A 19,294-nucleotide genomic window follows, 5' to 3' on the forward strand; every position below is an offset into this window, starting at 1 on the left:
ACTGGCTCTCCAGTTTGGCATAATTACATAAAGCGATGTTTACAGATCACTTATGGATGTGGGTAAGTGTTTTCCTGAGCAGGAGTTTCAAATTTCTGTGTAAAAACACACATCTTAAAAATGATACCCAGGAAAATGTAATTCTTTTATCCCCAGGTTCTCCCTCGGTCACAGATCTACACCCAAGTCTTCTAACGACGCTTTGTGGTGCCCGTAGCAAGGCAACATCATGGATTTAGTTCCACTTTTTTATTATTCAACTTTTTATACATAATAAATACAAACTTTTTACAGCCAATATAAAGAAAGCATTTGCACCTATGCTTTCAGTGTACTGACGCTGTACACGATGATACGTCGAATACATGCCCTGTATGAAGAAATCATAGTTAAAAAGGAGGCATATTTTTACAACTTTTTTTTTTTAAATAAAATTAGCAGCTCTTACAGAAAATATTTTAAAATACAACTAAAGAGACTTTAAATAACACTTTCTGAATTTTGAAAGTCCAGCTATGACGGACACAGAAAAACTGGCCAAAGAAATTGAACATGAGCGTTATGGCAATACTTGTTTGTCTTCTGCATTGTGAAGCTTTCAAAATTTTTGCAAACAGCTAAATCTTTTTTTTTTAAAAACTTATTTTTTTTTTTTCTTTAAACTTAAGAATAAGTTTGATAAACACATAAAAAGACCTCAAACAGATCAACAGGACAAGAGGTGCAACAGAATGAAAAATACGGAAAAGATGACTTCACTGGACAGTCAGCGATTTCATAACCGATCCATGAGTTGTGTTCTTCAAACAGCCCCACTCTTGGTTAAAGATCCCACTGGGAAAGGAGATTGGCAAATGCAAACGTCTCGGAGACCCAGCATGGGTTGGGATTTACAAGTATGTGCAAAGTTTATGATAAAATCTTGTTAGATGATTTTTTTTTTTTTTTTTCCGTAAATGCAGCCTCAAAAAATAGCCCTTGTTAGTAAACTAAAGGTAGAAAACTGACTGGCTTAGAAAAATAAAAATGAAGACATAAGAGCGCATTCAACAGAACCCATATAACAGCTCAAAAAAACCAACCTTGTGATGCCTTTTACCTGAAGCTTTGATCTGATGGAGACTGCTGAAAATAATTTAGTAGGTACGCAAAGAAAAACCTGTCGCCATCCAGTTCTTCCCTTTCCTCTGCCCATCTCCCTCCATGTGTGTTAAACCATGATAAACCCCAAATATCCGCTGCCCTCTTCTTCCAAACAACAAAAAAAAGCTTCCTTTTCAGAGATCTCTGACTGAAAATGAGTTTTGAAATTCTTTTTCTCTCTATTTCTTGCCTAAGAGCAACGTGAGACCACAGTCTCGGCCACGGAGGCGGTCCGAAGGCTTCGCAGAAACCAGAGCTTTTTCCCGGCTCTCCGGCTTTGGCTCGTTAACGGGCTTCGCGTGGGAAAATGCTACAGGACCATCCAATGCGAACAAATCTAAATAATGCATGTAAATACTCTAAATGTAACTTCTAACTCTAGCCAGATGTTGTGATGACAAAGATACACTGCTAACGTCGGATAATAAAGTACACGGCAATAACTGGGATAAGAGTGACCCAAATACCTTAAAAAAAAAACCAACCAAAACCCCCAAAATCTGCTAAGAAAAAAAATGAAGCTCAATTTCCAGACCTAGACAAAATCTCACTTACTTTTCTACCAGTTGGGTTACGCTATGGAACAAGATGTCGCTACTAATTCAGCACCTCCGTATTAGATACTCTATCACTAACTGTACTGCAGAAATATCAATACAAGGAACATTTAGTTCTGTTTAACTGTTAATTATCGAAGAGGTGTGCATTAATGATCTGCATCAATTTTCCTTACCTAGAAGATGATTTTCCTGTTTCTTCCTTTCTGCAAGGGGATGAAAGAGGAGCCAGCCTCTCCTTATACTGATTTTTCGGTTTCCCTTTTTCGTGTCGCGAGATCTGATTAATACCTAATCAGACAAATAACGCTACTTGGAGAATCGACAATCTTTTAACACATTCCTATGGCAACAGTAATATACTGTACTAATGCACGGGATCGAAGAACGCTATGACTAAGTTGCAGGAATGAGGCTCTTTTCTTCAGCCTCCGTATAAAAAAAATCGACCGTCTGCAGCCAAGAGAGAATCCCGCTCCGAGGCAATCCTCTGCTCGCTGTTTGGCCTGTCTTGGTTCGTGCTAAAAGAGGAAGAATGATGTCTAGAAATCAAAACAAAACGAAACAAAAAAAGGCACAAAATATTCATGACCGCGGGAAGGAATCCACCACGTCAGCGCCACGTAAAATCCTCCCTATCTCTTGCTCTATGAAAAGTCTTCATCATGCAAAGGTGCCTAAAACCGAGATCGACCAAATGCCGCGTTCGGTCTTGATTGTAGCACTACTACTTCACTAGTCCAGTCATCACACCAGAGTGATTTCCACGTCCTCTATCTTCTCTGTTGTCCGGCGATGATGCTGCGTAGGGGGCGGTGGAGCTGCTCGCACCTGAAATAACCAGAAATAATCAGAGAATTGTCAAAATTTCAGAACTTTTCTAGATAAAATCTGCAACTCTGGGCTCATACCTCAAGATGTTGCAAGTGTACAAATTGTGTATTAAGATCAACTGAACTACAGTGAGCAACCAGCTGAATTCAGGTCCAGTCTGAATCTGGATCTGAATCAGATCTATTCTGCCTGTACCCATGGATAACGGATGGATATGGATAAGAAGGACGTGGAGCTGCTGGAGAGGGTCCAGAGGAGGCCACGCAGATGCTGAGAGGGCTGGAGCAGCTCTGCTGTGAGGCCAGGCTGAGAGAGCTGGGGCTGTTCAGCCTGGAGCAGAGGAGGCTCCGGGGAGAGCTGAGAGCGGCTCCCAGTGCCCAAAGGGGGCTGCAGGAAAGGTGGGGAGAGACTCTTCAGCAGGGCCTGGTGCGACAGGACGGGGGGTCATGGTTTTAAAATGGAAGGAAGCAGATTCAGACTGGATATAAAGAAGGGATTTTTCACACTGAGGGTGGTGGAGCAGTGTCCCAGGTTGCCCAGAGAGGCGGTGGATGCCCCATCCCTGGAAACATTCCAGGCCAGGTTGGCCGGGGCTCTGAGCAACCTGATGTGGTTGGAGATGTCCCTGCTCCTGGCAGGGGGGCTGGGCTGGGTGGGCTTTGAAGGTCCCTTCCCACCCAAACCATTCTGTGATTCTATGACAATCCGGTGCGTAAACCCGGGACGGGCTTTGGGCTTTACATTAAACGCTGGAATTTGATGACGCCCTTGCCTGGAACTTATGTATGGAAAGTTCACAACTGCCTTGTTGCACCTAAGCAGCTTACTCATATTTAATCAATCACTGACCTGAACCATATAGACCTGAAACCTGATGCTATTTTTACGCTCTGCCACATCGATGAGGTTATTATTGCTCCCGATGGAGATTATCTTTAGTGCTAACAGGGTTTTTATCACCATTTCAGAATACACAGAGCGACTTGTTACGGAAAACACGGATTGTGGAACAACACCGCAACAAACTCCACAGTAATTTCAAACCAGGCGTATTTAAAATGCAATGCTAACAGAAATCTTTTCAATTAAGGCATGACACTGCAGGAATATCTTGAAAAGAGTGAATTGCAAGAAAGTCGTGAAGAAAATATAGATCTACAAAATGGGAAAGCTGAATCGGTGTCTCTTTACTGGGAATAACCTGAAATTTCTCTGCTCAGGACTTGCAGATGCCGCCCTACCTCTGCCTTGCGTATGGCAGTGAGTAAGGCAAACGCACTGAACACTGGAATATTCAGAATATAATCCCTAAATATCCAAAAATGCATCTGAATATGATCTCATTTAGGACTCTGAACCGCCCAAAACTTGATTTCAAAGTTAATCCTAGGAGATGGGTTTTGCAAGCTCCAACTGATTAAGTTCTTCCTTTCCTTTTCTGGGAAAATCTTTCTAGGCAGCAGAGATAAGCCAAATTATATTGATCTTATCATTAAGAATTTTTAAGCCCAAACCCTCAAATTGAGGATTTTGGAAATAAATTTAACCCTAAATGCAGTGGAGACCCAAGGACCACATATGACATCACACTGCTGACAGTTAAGATGCAGCATTTGTATTTTCCTGGCATTCTCAGTGAATGAGGCTGCAGCAAAAGCGCGCTGGAGAAGAAGCAATCGCACAAATCATGATTAAACTGTTCTGGCATTTATTCGTTGTCCCTTTTTTAGTTCTGTTGAGGGGTTATTACGCGCGGCAAGAACAGAAATAACTTCCCAGTGCTCGAAAAGGCGGCGTGACGCTTATCGACGAACATCTATTGTAGATAGAATTTCCTGCCAGGTTAGATTTCGTGACTTGCATGCCTCAGGTATGGCAGCTACCAAGTCAGACACAGAGGGGCAGGGCAGGGGACGGATAAAATTCAAGGTCACCTTTAAACGCAGCGACTTACTGTTCAAACAAGCGCAACAGACCTCTCCTCGCACCATTCGTCTGAGACACCGCGGTTTTACACGCAGTCATTTGATTTGCAGAACACACAGAGCCAAATCGCCACCCTGCTTTGAATGTACCCATCCTGATTTACCTAAGCCTGGCCTTAGAACTCTGTAGCATCAATAAAAACAACAGGTTTTTGTTTTTTTTTTTAACTTACAGGTCGCAGTTTGCCGTAGGAAGTTTCAGGAGGGATTCGCGGAGGCTGCGAGAATCCAGGGGACTCCGAACTGAAGCTGTTTTCTGGAAGAGTAAGCAACAACCCATCACAAACACGCCACGCGGTATCGCTGAATTAACTTTATACTGCAAAAAAATGCTTTTATTTTTTATGTGAACAATCAAAATTAAGCACTTGGCTGAAATGTTTCTTTCGCCGTCACAAAATTTCTTACCGTTGGTCGACGGCGATCTGGGGAAGTACTGAGATCCCCTTTTATCCGGGCTGTGGTAGGGACTGGTGGGAGGCTGGTCATACAGTGGCAGCGGTGGGAGGGCGTTGTTAGGCTTCGGAGTCGGGGATACCTGTGTTAAGAAGAGAGAGGGGCTGCAGGAAGCCTTGCTCCTCACAGTTTTTATGTACGCACTGGGGTGCAGTCAGTTCTCTGACACATCAGGATGCTGGGAACTTTTAGCTGCAGAAAAACTCTCTGTCAAAAGTGCCGACAGGTACGTTTGGGAAGGAAAGCCAAGATATCCAACAGTGATAATATTTTTTTTCAATCATAGGCTGCCACTGAGCAGAACATTTCACCCTCTCCCAGGTAATGTAGAGAGACTTTCTGAAGGTTATTTGAAAAGAGTCATTTGGCCAAGTGTGCCTCTCCACATCCACTCACACAAAATCGTCAAGATCCTGAGTTTTATTCCGACTGAATCGCATAGATATCATTTACATGTTACGTTTTCATGTCATCTCAAATGAAAAAAATAAAAATACTGGAGAAATTACTTTGTAGGGAACATGACAGTCCAACTTCTAGCACTACAGATATAAGAATTACAGAACTACACTGGACTGAGGACATTTTGGCAAAAATTGCTGCAATACAGTATCTGGCAGCATTCTGCCCTTCAAAAATCGAGAGGATACAGAACAGATTTCAGTATGAAAACATTAAATTAGGGCTGAGAGAGCCTCTCATTCTCTTTTTGCCAGGTCATGTTTGGTGTCTCAGTCTAAGCCATAATTTAATTACAGGAAGTAGGCTGTGAATTTCTCCTTTGGTTCATTTCCCTTCCATCCAAGTTCTTGCCTTCATTCACAAATGTGTTCCATTTGCCAAAAATTAGCAGTTGATAATTATTAGAGCGGGTAAGAAACTAAAAGGTAAGCACTCAGGTTTTTGTTTTTTTTTTTTCTTAAATTGGGTCTGCCTTTGTTTTTCTTTTTCCTAAAGAAGCACCTCAACTCTTTACATACCTGAATATCTCCAATCCACTGCGTCTCTCCATTTTCTGAGGCCGTAAGCTCTTCAACTAACACCGATGGGAACACCCCAACGCGTCCGTTGAATTCTCCTTCCCAAAAGCCGTCATCATCTTGATTCTCCTTGTTCAAGATGCGGATGATCGCTCCTTCCGGGAAGGACAGCTCATCATCCGTCTGGCCCTCGTAATCATAAAGTGCTTTTACAAAACAGACTGAAAAACGGAAGAGGAAAGAAAAAAAGGTGTAACTGGCATCAGCTTAAAGAAAATAGTATGTACGATACATATTTTTACGGTTGGACTCGATGATCTTAAAGGTCTTTTCCAACGTAAATGATTCCATGATTCTGCAACTGCTGAGTCAAATTATTTTAGTTTTTCTTCATTTTAGTTGACGTTAATCTCAACTCTGTGAGACAGTTAAATTACCCAGATTTGATGAGAGACAGATAATTACTGAGAACGGTTGTGCTCAGACAGAGGTCAACTATGAGAAATTCTCACGTGCAACATCCAAAGTCGATACGCAGAATGCTTTGGAGAACAATACTGTTAATTTTTTAATTGATATTTACCACTGGAGTCTCCATTCAGGCTGCCTGAGACTAAGTCAGCCTCAGTGGAGTTATTTGAGGTGTGCGATCGACTGTCCAGCGCCGCGAGGGACTGCAGCATACTCAGCAGGCTGCTGGATGTCGGGAACTGCAGGTACTTCTCTGGCACGTAACCCACTTGACCCGCTTTATTCCGCGCCTGGGAGTAAACGACAGAAAAGACGCTCTGCTTTTGCATACCGCTCTGAAAAGAATCCAAATGCTTTCTCCCGTCCAAGTTTTATTTCTAAAAGCAATAGTGAAAAGAAAATAATCTCAGAAAAATGATACCTTTACCCAGTCTTCCATATCTCCGTCTTCAATCACCTCCAATACCTCGTGTTCTTCTATGGTCAGTTCATCGGGCTGAGAAGCCTGAAGTATATAAAGGGAAGATTAGAAAATAAAAGTGTTTTCAGGACAGGACAGGCACTGTAAGGAACATTTTCATCCAGACTTTTATTAAAACTAAGGTTTTTCTAAAAAAATGGACAATTTTACGAAGTAGCATAGAATCATGGAATGGTTTGGGTGGGAAGGGGCCTTTCAAAGCCCACCCAGTCCAACCCCCCTGCAAGGAGCAGGGACATCTCCAGCCAAATCAGGTTGCTCAGAGCCCCGGCCAACCTGGCCTGGAATGTTTCCAGGGATGGGGCATCCACCGCCTCTCTGGGAAACCTGGGACAGTGCTCCACCACCCTCAGTGGAAAAAAATTTATTCCTAATATCCAATCTAAATCTGCCTCCCTCTGTTTTAAAACCACGACCCCTCGCCCTGTCCCAGCAGGCCCTGCTGAAGAGTCTCTCCCCACCTTTCCTGCAGCCCCCTTTGGGCACTGGGAGCCGCTCTCAGCTCTCCCCGGAGCCTCCTCTTCTCCAGGCTGAACAGCCCCAGCTCTCTCAGCCCGGCCTCACAGCAGAGCTGCTCCAGCCCTCTCAGCATCTGCGTGGCCTCCTCTGGACCCTCTCCAGCAGCTCCACGTCCTTCTGCTGTTGGGGGCTCCAGAGCTGGACGCAGCGCTGCAGGGGGGTCTCACCAGGGAACTGGTCTCCTTGAAGCCCGACAGGGACAGCTCTACACGCACTGCTGCAGGTTTTCTCATCTAGATGTTACATTTATTTCATGTGCACCGCTACTGAGCCAAACGCTGGCATCCCACCTCAAACTCCACAGAACAGTTACACCTATTAGTTGTTTGTTACATAATTCATTTTTCTAATCAAATTTAAAAAAAAACAAAACACAAACCTTGTAGGAATAAACAACTTTGCAGGTGAGAGGATAATTTCTCAGAGTACCAGAAGGACTAGAACTACTGTCATCAAAAACATCCATGCTGTCTTCAAACTCTTCACCTTCTTCCTTTTCTGCATCAGCGTTAACCTATTAAAAGAAATTAAATTGAGCATTAAACCCTCAGAGAAAAATAAGTGATGAAATAACAAGAAAAATTCATTGATTAATATTCTTCTGTGTGGTTTAAGGAAAAGAATGAGAGCTGTCACCAAATCACATCTTTGCTTAACTCAGTTGTATTTTTTCCTTCCAGCACAGGGCTTCGGACTTTAAAAACAACTGCAGAAGATTTTGGAAGCTCCAACTCAGCTGCTGGACAGTAATCTATTTTTATATGAGCCGTGAAACAGTGACTAATGTACTTTGGAGATGGCATTTCAGAGCAACAGCAAATAGTTTAACGGAAAAAAGGAGTCACTTACTGAGAATTTATGCTATTAAATAAAGATGAATGTACCCGCAACCACGAGTTATGAAATGAAACTGCAGTGAAAATACTTAAATTTGAAATTTTTTTTTTAAAAAACAGCCTTCCAGGTGGTGGATTCTGCACAATAGATTTGCGGCGGTAAAAAAAAAAAAACCTCAGAGAAAGAATGATGATTAAAAGCTAGCTGTAAAAGTTTAAATAAAAACTGAAGTCAACACGCTGGAAAAATACAAGTTTCTATAAACGCAGTTTGGGCAACGTTGACACGAGCTGTGCTTTGGCCTTGTGCCTGGATTAAATTCTGAATAAACACTTCATCTCCTGTGAAAACAGGCAAGTCCTCTGAATCAAAGGCAACACTGTTACGCGTTTGCTGTCTTCCCTTTACTCATTCACATTAATATGGGGGTGAATTTGGGATTCCTTAGGAAAACTGAAGGCTGAGCAATCCACAAAATTTAGGCTGAGACCAAAAAGGCACCGGGCAGGCTCCCTGAACAGCTGTGTCTGTACCACTGCTCCGTAACATCTTTGCTCTTCGAGACCTGGAGTAGAAGAGCACAAAGCTTCATGATTTTCTGACTTAGATGAATTTTTACGTTACAATTTTTAGAATACAGTCTCGTTATTCATCTGATTTTTTTCTCCACATTTTAATTCAAGTGCAGTTTGCATCCAGCGCTACTTCAACGTGTTCACGGATGTTGCGGTAACAAAAAAAATCACCGTCCTACCTACCCAATGCTTTGATATATTAGCAATTAACCATAAATTATGGCAAATTTAAGGTCTCCCCCTCCAGTTTCCAACTGCCTTTTGCTGTGCGTGGCCTATGTCCCAGCAGGCAAAGCCGACGCTCAGCTGACAGCCGTACGAAGCATCATGGAAATTAATGTATCGTGTCTAGAAAGCCTTGTTCACAAAAATTCTGGGTCCGGTTTCCTAACGTGAGGAAAAATACATTTTCATTTTCAGTACGCTCAAACTCCTTGAACAGAATCATTTGCAAAGTAGGCACAGAGAGGGAGAAGAGCATTAATGATACAGAAAACTCCGCAGTTTGTTTCATAAAGGTCATTTCCCTACAGAGTCTGGGAATGACGGAGAGCGTAAGCAAAGAATAAAACGGATCAGCCACAAATACGGCAAAGGGAGGCAACAGAGAACAAACGTAAGAATAAATGCAGGTAAGAAGGTCGCCCCCAACATCAGAAGGACGTGGAGCTGCTGGAGAGGGTCCAGAGGAGGCCACGCAGATGCTGAGAGGGCTGGAGCAGCTCTGCTGTGAGGCCAGGCTGAGAGAGCTGGGGCTGTTCAGCCTGGAGAAGAGGAGGCTCCGGGGAGAGCTGAGAGCGGCTCCCAGTGCCCAAAGGGGGCTGCAGGAAAGGTGGGGAGAAATTCCAGGTGGTGGATGCCCCATCCCTGGAAACATTCCAGGCCAGGTTGGCCGGGGCTCTGAGCAACCTGATGTGGTTGGAGATGTCCCTGCTCCTGGCAGGGGGTTTGGACTGGATGGGCTTTGAAGGTCCCTTCCCACCCAAACCATCCTGTGATTATATAAAACTGCAGGACCTAAGGACGGCAGAGAGCCGGTTTCTGAATGTTCACCACTGCTCCCTCGTCACGGATGAGGTGAAAGTGCTGCTCCTAACACGCTGCAGTAATTCTTCTAATAATTGCAAGCGACGTAATGTTGGTACGGTTCTAAGAATTCCATCTACGGGCTGTTCTCAGCTGGCCTGCCAAGGTCAACAGCATCTTTTTTTTTTCGCACAGGAGCGTACGTAAGTGTAAAAGGGGAAAAGAAGAATCAGAGTCGAACCTCCCACGCTGCGGCATCCGTCCGCTCGCCAGGGCCCGGCACGGGGTTGGGCTCCGGGGCCAACCGCTGGCACGTCTGCTGAGACGGAGAGCAAGGTGTTGGGTGGAGTCCAACACGCGCGATGGGAAGTTGAAGGAGGTGGAGTACAAGAAGAAAGGGGAAAAAAAAACACTGTTACACACAGCTATGTGACACATCCTCATCCCCCCTGGGCGGGAAGGCTCTGAAACGAAACTCGGCGCAAGAACTGCTCTGGGATTTGGGAAGGCTGACACTTGGACCTGCACACGTTTGTCATACAGAAGGTATGTTCTGGCTGTCCAAAGCATTTAAGGTTAAAAAAAAAGTGTGCATTACGTAATTTTCATAGTATACGAAGAGTATAGTTGGGAAAATATCCACACGCAAACCAGGACTTTATAAAAACCTCTGAATTTTGTTACATGTTAAATATATAAACACGTACAGAAAATTTAAAATTTGCTTGAGGGAAACCGGCTGAACCTTCAGGGATTTTATGTGAGTTGGTTACTGGGGAAGAGCAACAGATTGGTTACTTTTGCTGCCAAAGGTGACGGCTCAGCATCGTTTGCTATGCAGGGGAATGAAAAAAAAACGGTCCTGTGAGCTCTTTCAGCAGTTCCTCTTTTCTGAACAGGGTTTCTTGGTTCAGGCAGCTGTTCAATTTGGCTATTGCTATTTTTTAAAAAAATATCGTTCTTCAGGGGGGAAAGGGGAGATAAATGAGTGTTTGCCTTTTTTTTCTTCTTTCTTGAACTACATAAAGATGTGCTTTCTTCCAAGCTCAACAGATGGGAAATGTCTCTGGCCTATTTTGCAAACCAGCTAGAGACATTAAAACCACAATCAGTCTTTCGTACGAGTGAATAAAAATATTTCACTGATCAAAGTCATTTTTCAGTTCAGTTTTGGGCATCTTGGATGAAATTTTTGAAAGAGTTTGTGTGACTTCGGACGTACTCATGCAATTTAATTTAACAGTTTAAGAATTTACCAACTCTCTGGACGAAATGCCGTAGCGATCACGCTTGTGGTCTGTTCTAATTTAACTTCAGCACTGCTTTAATGAAACAGGTATTCATAAAGAGAAGCCAAAGATTTCATCTGTCTCAAATAACAGGGCAGTGACTTGCAGGCGAATAGCGGTAACATCGAAATCTCCGGCGGACGTCTGAGGGAAACATCTAACCCTGCTCACAAGAACAGGCAGCCTGTTTTCCAAAGCCCTTCGCTGGTTTTTAGTGAATCGAATTTTCATCTCAAATCACAGGATCACAGGATAGTTTGGGGGGGAAGGGACCTTCAAAGCCCACCCAGCCCAACCCCCCTGCCAGGAGCAGGGACATCTCCAACCACATCAGGTTGCTCAGAGCCCCGGCCAACCTGGCCTGGGATGTTTCCAGGGATGGGGCGTCCACCGCCTCTCCGGGCAACCTGTCCCCACATAAACGACTCTTACAGAGATGATGTGGAGTCTGCAGTTTTTTCAACATTTTGGGAAAAAAAAAAGCCTTTCATGCAAGCATTTCAGATAACTCTGTAAGCTGTTAATGAAACTTCAAAGAAACACGCAGACATTTTTCTTTTCAAGAGATGGCAAATCAATCTGAAGTAAATTCAGCAACAGAACCCAGAAATCCTTTTTTTTTTTCAGTTTGGGGTTTTTTTTTCCTGAAATCCAGACACAGGCTTCAGCCACGAAAAGCTACAAGATTTTTCCAGTTAGCTCACAAACAATGAAATACTATCAATTTTGGTTTATGTTCGATATTAAGTTAGGAGCTGCTCCTAGGAAAGAGCTACGTCGAGACGAGGTGAGTTTACACGCTGGGAACCGTACCAGGTGCGAAGAGCCGTTGTTGGTCACCGAAGGCAGGCTGGCCCAGCGCTCGTTCTCCAGTTCTTCCATCACTTGGTTCATCGCGCTTTTCAGCCACGTGTCCACCGACACACCGATCTGCTTCAGCAGGTCAAGCCGGGCTTCGGCTTTCAGCTTAATTATCTGCGGAAATAAACAGGCACGAGTCAGAATTCTTTCAAGATCACATTTCACGCCTTGCCACGATTCGAATGTGTTATTTCCTGATCCAGAAATTACTCCGGGGGCTCCAAAAGCCGCTCCACACGGAAACGAGTCCAGGTCTTCATTTCCTTGCCTGCGTGAGCCAAGAGATGGGAACGGTTTTCTAGAGAAGTATCCCACAAGTTGGCGTTTTAAAAATAACATTTATTAGTTTACGCTAACTTTCGATTCATATATTCCCGTGATCGGGGAGCTGAGATTATTTTCCAAGTGCAAAACCCCGGACGAATCCCAGTGCTCCACAGTATTTTTAAAACCAGGAAGACTCCTGGGCTGCAGACCCCGGATGCCCTTTCGGCTGGCGACTGAACCGGATGCGATACACAAATAAATCCGATGCGATAACACGCATGCAAACCCGCCGAGCCCTCAGTTGAGGCTGTTTTCCATCAGCACTCGCCAGAGATCACAGGAAGCTTATTTGTTATGGCAACAGAGTATATTAATAATTCCAAAAATTATATAAATATCGCACTTCAACACACAGTTTCCTGATTTTTGTCTTTAGAACAGAAGGAAAACTTAGGTTTTCTGACAGCTGGGTTCACTTCAGCATCCTGGCCAACGGAGCCAAGGCTTTAACGAATTCATGGCAAACCACCACCCTGATCCAAATTACGTAACAACCTCAACAGAAGAAATGGAAAGAGTAGCATGCAGAAATTCAGAATTTCAAGAAAAGCAGAATTTCAAGACAAGAAAAGCAGGATTTCAAAGATCGCATCAAGGAGTTGGGGGCAAACCTGGGGATAAAATTGAGGATATTTATGTTCAGCCAAGCCCTATCATCATCATCATGGAGTGGTTTGGGTGGGAAGGGACCTTCAAAGGCCACCCAGCCCAACCCCCTGCCAGGAGCAGGGACATCTCCAACCACATCAGGTTGCTCTGAGCCCCGGCCAACCTGGCCTGGAATGTTTCCAGGGATGGGGCACCCACCACCTCTCTGGGCAACCTGGGCCAGTGCTCCACCACCCTCAGCTTAAAAAGTGTCTTCCTTCTGTCCAATCTGAATGTGCCTCCCTCTATTTTGAAACCATGACCCCTCGTCCTGTCCCAGCAGGCCCTGCTGAAGAGTCTCTCCCCACCTTTCCTGCAGCCCCCTTTGGGCACTGGGAGCCGCTCTCAGCTCTCCCCGGAGCCTCCTCTTCTCCAGGCTGAACAGCCCCAGCTCTCTCAGCCTGGCCTCACAGCAGAGCTGCTCCAGCCCTCTCAGCATCTGCGTGGCCTCCTCTGGACCCTCTCCAGCAGCTCCACGTCCTTCTGATGTTGGGGGCTCCAGAGCTGGACGCAGTAGCTATAACTTCAATCCAGCTGAACCCCCAACCATGGATCCATTTTAATTTAATTTAATTTGTGGAGGTGACTTCAAACCTGTTTCAAACAATGAAACTACTTTTGAGAGACATTATTTTTAATTTTGCTTAGAAAAAATGTGATTTTTAAAAAGCAGTCAGTCATTAAGAGTAAAATGTACGATGTGAAATGTCTCTTCACACGGGTGCAGCTGCGTGCACACGCTCCCCCACAGAATTAGGTATGGACACTCAAGGACTGGAGAAGTTGGAGAAGTATTTCCCACGGGAAAAGCCAAAGCCCAAGCCAAGTGAAGTTTCCACTTCTCCCTGCGAGTGGTCTTCAGGTGAATGATTAACACGTGCCATAAATACTGCTCACATAGCCCAGAAAACGAGGAAAAAAGCAAAATGTATTAATATGCACACTCCTTCAGTCAAGACGCAGAAAATACTGATTTAAAAAAACCAAAAAGTTCAGAGATTGATCCACGCATCAGCATTTACATTTGAAAGACAGATCCTTGCAGTTCAACGGCGGCATCGAGCATCTCCTGAAAGTCTTGTACGTCAGTACGGCCCCAGCCCCAACCCGAAATTTGGGAATATTTACAAAGCAATACCTATGGAAAGGTCTGAAATGGGAAGTGCTAGATGGTTTTGAGGCCCAGAGGTGAGGGGAGGAGGCATTTTATCCCTTTCTTGGTCTCAGAAAGGCAAAACCTCTCAGTTTGTGTTCTTCTTTTACCTCTACTTATATTAGTTCTTACATTTTAAAGCTGTAAGAACATGGGAACAATAATAATTTTAATGAATCATTAACTTTTTATTTGGAAAAAAAAATGTTTTAGGAGCACTTATGGAATTGAGAAGTGGATTTCTCACTCCGTCAAGGTGAACAGGGAACGCACTTTCAAACCAAAGATGTCAGCACAGAAGGGTTGCACCAAAAAAGCTGAATTTCTGCACGTGAACGCATTTCTCTCCTATTAGTAAGTCGTCAAGATTTGGAACAAAACCACTTTTGACTACATCTGCTTTGACAGAAGGGAGATGAGTGACTCCGAGCACCCCGTGAAGGTGAGAGCTCCCCATTTTATCACGTTAGCGAGCTGAGGTACCTCTGCGTGTGTTTTACTTGTGGAGTACAGTAGCTACCCCCAATTTGTTTTTCTACTCCGACGTGTACATTACAAGGATTTTCCGTGTGCCTTCAACAAAAGCTGCCCAGGAAATGACCAGCCTAGTTGTTTTGCTACTTTACCTCGTTACGCCATTTCCAATTAGCTCGCGTTATGCAACAGCAACAAACATTAGCCTGGGCATCCTCTAAACATGCGTCCTTCGTATCAGTACTCGGTGCGCTGCAAGCCACGCTGCTGTACAGACTCGTTAGCTAAAATAAACGAGCCGCTCCAACATCCTTGACTGTACCTGCGAGAGATGTGAATGCCAGGGACCCAGCAAATCCAGTCGAGTTTCCCCGCTCTGTTCACACACAGGGCTCTTAATGTTCAACAGAGGTTTGTTCCAAACCACAAGTGTTTGGAGCTTCGTCCCCTCACAGACAAGCCATAAAGTACTGACGGTATCAGCTCAGGCCGGCACTTGAGAGATGTATAATGGTGTTTACGAGCATACATACGTATTTTCATAGAATGATGGAATCATGGAATGGTTTGGGTGGGAAGGGACCTTCAAAGGCCACCCAGTCCAACCCCCCTGCCAGGAGCAGGGACATCTCCAACCACATCAGGTTGCTCAGAGCCCCGGCCAACCTGGCCTGGAATGTTTCCAGGGATGGGGTATCCATCACCTGGAATTTCTCCCCACCTTTCCTGCAGCCCCCTTTGGGCACTGGGAGCCGCTCTCAGCTCTCCCCGGAGCCTCCTCTTCTCCAGGCTGAACAGCCCCAGCTCTCTCAGCCTGGCCTCACAGCAGAGCTGCTCCAGCCCTCCCAGCATCTGCGTGGCCTCCTCTGGACCCTCTCCAGCAGCTCCACGTCCTTCTGATGTTGGGGGCTCCAGAGCTGGACGCAGCGCTGCAGGGGGGTCTCCCCAGAGCGGGGCAGAGGGGCAGAATCCCCTCCTTATTTATTTAACAGCTAGGGACTGGGGTATCTTTACACTGATTTAAAAACCGTCAGCCACCCACAAAGTTTACAAAAAGTTTTCTGGGTGGTTCCTGCTTCTCTGAGCTGCTCTTCTGAGCAGCTGATGGTAGGTCCTAAGAAGATGAAAGGAAAAAAACCCCAAAGTTTTTTAAAATATAAATATTGTTATCTGTTCCTCACATACCTCTCGTTGCTCTACATGGGAGAAGGCACAGTTTTGTTTATTTACTGTTCCAGGCTTAATTAAGCAAAGGCTTTAGACCTACAGCTTCCACAAGATGAAGATAAACAACTGCTTGGGAAATGATGGGAACTAAAAGCAGCAAGAATACCTCACAGAGCTGACGTCTCCTCCCAGAAAGAACAGGGCCTGTAAGAAACCAAGTGTTCATTTCCATCCCACAAAGCTCTCTGAACCCACTGCCAGGACGTTTTTTTTTTTCTCTTAAATAATTCTGAATTATTTATTTTAGACAAAGGTTACCCTTACGAGCAGGAGCAGATATTAAAATGGGATTCAATCAAGATGACAAGTAGATCTAAACGATCCCTTGTGAGAAATATTTTATGCCACTGCGATATTTTTCTAGTGGCAGGAACAAAATCATTACGAGGGCTGGACAGGATCATTTGGGAAATTGTTTTAGCTAAGCAACATGGAAGGGTTTTGGTAAAACACTCTGGAAAGGTGTTATCTTTATTTTTTCCCTGTTTGGAAACATTTCTGCTAAATTCTAGGCTTTTTTTTTAATTAAAAAAGGTATCAAAATGAAATAATTCCCTTAAGAAAAAATAACATGTCATTTAAATTTCGGCCCACCAGAATTATTTGCGCAGTGACAGGCAGAAGTAACGGAGTACAGTAAAAACAAGGACTGGAATGCCACAAATTTCTCCGAACCCAGCGTAAACCCTCCCACACAAACCAGTTTTCAGCCGCAGTCCAGCGCGATTGAAGTAGGGACGCGCGGACAAATAACCCCTGAAATGCAACTTTCACTGCCTTGCTGATGTGGGGGTGGAAAGATAGGCACGCCAAAAAGAATTTTAAAATCCTATCCTAAAATTTTTATCCCTGAGGCACAAACGTAAGCTCTGCCTTGCACAGAGAGTCTCTCAGGAATTTTAGCTGTACAGCTTTTACCTGCAGTACTGTAAATCAAGACCATACGACGGCAGAGATTTACAATAAACCAGGTAAGAAATATTCTTTCTGCTCTAACGTGTCTTTCTTTTGTCTTCTCTGCAGCAAAAAAAAAAAACACAATTGCTACCTGGCTGCAGGCGAAGCTCAGCCACCGCAACGGAGCGACCGCGGCGAATCCTGCAGCGACCTGGAACAACCCCTCGCTGCGAACTCACCTGGCCAGCACCAAAAACCCCAAAGCCAACGCTTCTTCTGCACCAGCTAAGGAACTACCTAATAAATCACAGAATCACGGAAGGGTTTGGGTGGGAAGGGACCTTCAAAGCCCACCCAGCCCAACCCCCCTGCCAGGAGCAGGGACATCTCCAACCACATCAGGTTGCTCAGAGCCCCGGCCAACCTGGCCTGGAATGTTTCCAGGGATGGGGCATCCACCGCCTCTCTGGGCAACCTGGGCCACTCTACCACCACCCTCAGCGTAAAAAATTTCTTAATATCCAATCTGAATCTGCCTCCCTCTATTTTGAAACACAACACTGAGTTGTGTGGTGGTTTTTTTTTTAAGTGGGAGGACGGGCGGGAGGTTCCTACAGGTATTACAGCAGTTAGTTAATTTATATGCTAAACATTCCGCAGGGAGTTCAATTAAACAAGACCGTCAGGGTGAGGCGAACGGGAAATGAAACACTGACACAGATAATGCAGCTCGGGAGTGAACGCCAAGGTTAAGAAAACAGAGGTGAAACAGAGAAGAGCCCACCTGCGTAGCTCCAGCCCAACTGGGAGGCTGATTTTTCCCAAGCTGAAGCACATAAAACCGTCAGAGATTCCTAAACAGAGACAGGATTTAGCGGGGAAGGAGATGAAGAGTTAATGAGCGCAGCACTGAAGCATCTTGTTGGGTTTAGGAAGTTGTTCCCAGGCTACTGGTAATGGGATTGAATGGAAATTACCCAAATTCTGTAAGTAAAAAATGAAACGTATGTAGCCAAACCTTTATTAACACATTTCTCTGCAGCCCTGGTAATGAATACTGGCTCTTAACACAGCGAAAGATGTTGCACACATCTCACAGTCGAAAGATTCGGTAAGATCTAAGCAGAAGCTGGACTAGAGACACCCCCACAAAACCTGGACTAGAGACACCCCCACAAAACCTGGACTAGAGACACCCCAACAAAACCTGAACGACTCTGTGAAACGGCACCGCTTGCAAACCACAGGTTCACGGAACTGAGCTGGACTTGCAGTGTGACCCACCTTTCAAAAGAACTGGATTTAAAAAGAAAGACAAAAAGAAAATGTACAAAAAAAAGCAACACTAATATTCCTGCAGGCCAGACGAATCCCTGATCCCTTTACCAAAAAGATCGGAGATGATCTACTGCCTGAAGTCCTACAGCAACTCTTCATCTCAGCAAGGTTTAAAGTCTTGATGGGCATTATCTGTAGGATTTTTCCAAATGACGAATCCGTTTGTTTCCATATCTAGGGATATCCAGCCTCTACAGATACAGGTGGAGCGAAGATGGCTCTTCAGTTGATCAGATCCTTCCAGGAATCTTTATGACAGTATTTCTTCAAAATATCTCTTGTTCCTGCCCCTTCATCCCACAAAATACCCGCCTCTGTTAAACGTCCACTAATGGAAAAAAAATATCCTTTATTATTATCTGGAATTCATATACTCCAGTCTTCTGAAGACTTCCTTTCTCACTGCTCATACCAGAACGGGCAGGTTTGTCAAAAAAATATCCTGTGAAATATTTAAGCAGGATCTGAGCATACCGCACGCTCTCCAGATTTCTCACTTACAGCAACTCCCTAAAAAATAATTAGCAGAACGTAATAATTCAAGATAAAAATTCTCAAATACGGTAGTATAGTTTCTGCAACAGCTTCGGAGCGCTGACGATTCTCTTCTCAACACCGACATCCGCGCCTTCTGCAGATGTCCTCACCGAACTCCTTCTCACCAAGAGAGTGCGAAATTCCTGATCTGCGGATGTCAGCGGCATTTTGCCAGGCAAGCCCTCACTCTGCCCCGCCGGAAAGCCTCACAGCTCCGCCAGATCCCACACCGAGAAGACAATCTGTTTGCTCAGCACAGGCTCCCAAGCATATGTTCCCCGAGCAAAACCATAGAAGGTGGCAAGTGACATTTTACAAATTCAGCTTTTTTAGGGGTTGGTAGCCTTATCCCGCTTCGTTCCTTTTAGGGAAGCACATGGAATTAGCTTTTCTCACGTTTCTTACGAGCAGAGACCGACGCTGCTCTGGCAGTTGGAAGGTTCAACTGCAAGAAGAGGCAAATAACAACCGGCTGAAACGTCGCTACGTCTCCTCGAGATGCAGGAGGACCACGTGCAGCGTAGGATTAATAGATCCGATCCTAGGACAGGACAGGAGCCCGGCCAGCAAACACAACCGTTATCAGAGCACGGTAATGAATATTCACAGCCAAACAGAAGGGGAGGGAGAAAACAGCCCCCCACAGCCCATTAAAAATGGACCTAAGCTTCTGAACTCA

At 44.7% G+C, this 19,294-nt stretch overlaps 1 protein-coding gene across 2 annotated transcripts in view; it reads right to left on the bottom strand.

The window, feature by feature from the left end:
- Positions 1-234: 234 nt before the first annotated feature.
- Positions 235-19,294, bottom strand: part of FCHSD2 (FCH and double SH3 domains 2) — a 154,290-nt gene continuing 135,230 nt past the window's right edge. For both annotated transcript variants that reach the window (XM_086739763.1, XM_086739764.1), the window contains 8 exons: positions 11,967-12,128; positions 7,806-7,940; positions 6,848-6,931; positions 6,539-6,716; positions 5,956-6,176; positions 4,928-5,057; positions 4,693-4,775; positions 235-2,531 (listed from right to left, as the gene is read on the bottom strand). In XM_086739763.1, the coding sequence (XP_086595889.1) occupies positions 2,448-2,531; positions 4,693-4,775; positions 4,928-5,057; positions 5,956-6,176; positions 6,539-6,716; positions 6,848-6,931; positions 7,806-7,940; positions 11,967-12,128 (1,077 nt within the window). In that variant the 3' untranslated portion in view covers positions 235-2,447. The remainder of the gene's footprint in view (positions 2,532-4,692; positions 4,776-4,927; positions 5,058-5,955; positions 6,177-6,538; positions 6,717-6,847; positions 6,932-7,805; positions 7,941-11,966; positions 12,129-19,294) is intronic.

This window comes from Chlamydotis macqueenii, chromosome 1 (assembly GCF_036417535.1).
Source record: "Chlamydotis macqueenii isolate bChlMac1 chromosome 1, bChlMac1.mat, whole genome shotgun sequence".
NCBI classification, from domain to species: Eukaryota; Metazoa; Chordata; class Aves; order Otidiformes; family Otididae; genus Chlamydotis; species Chlamydotis macqueenii.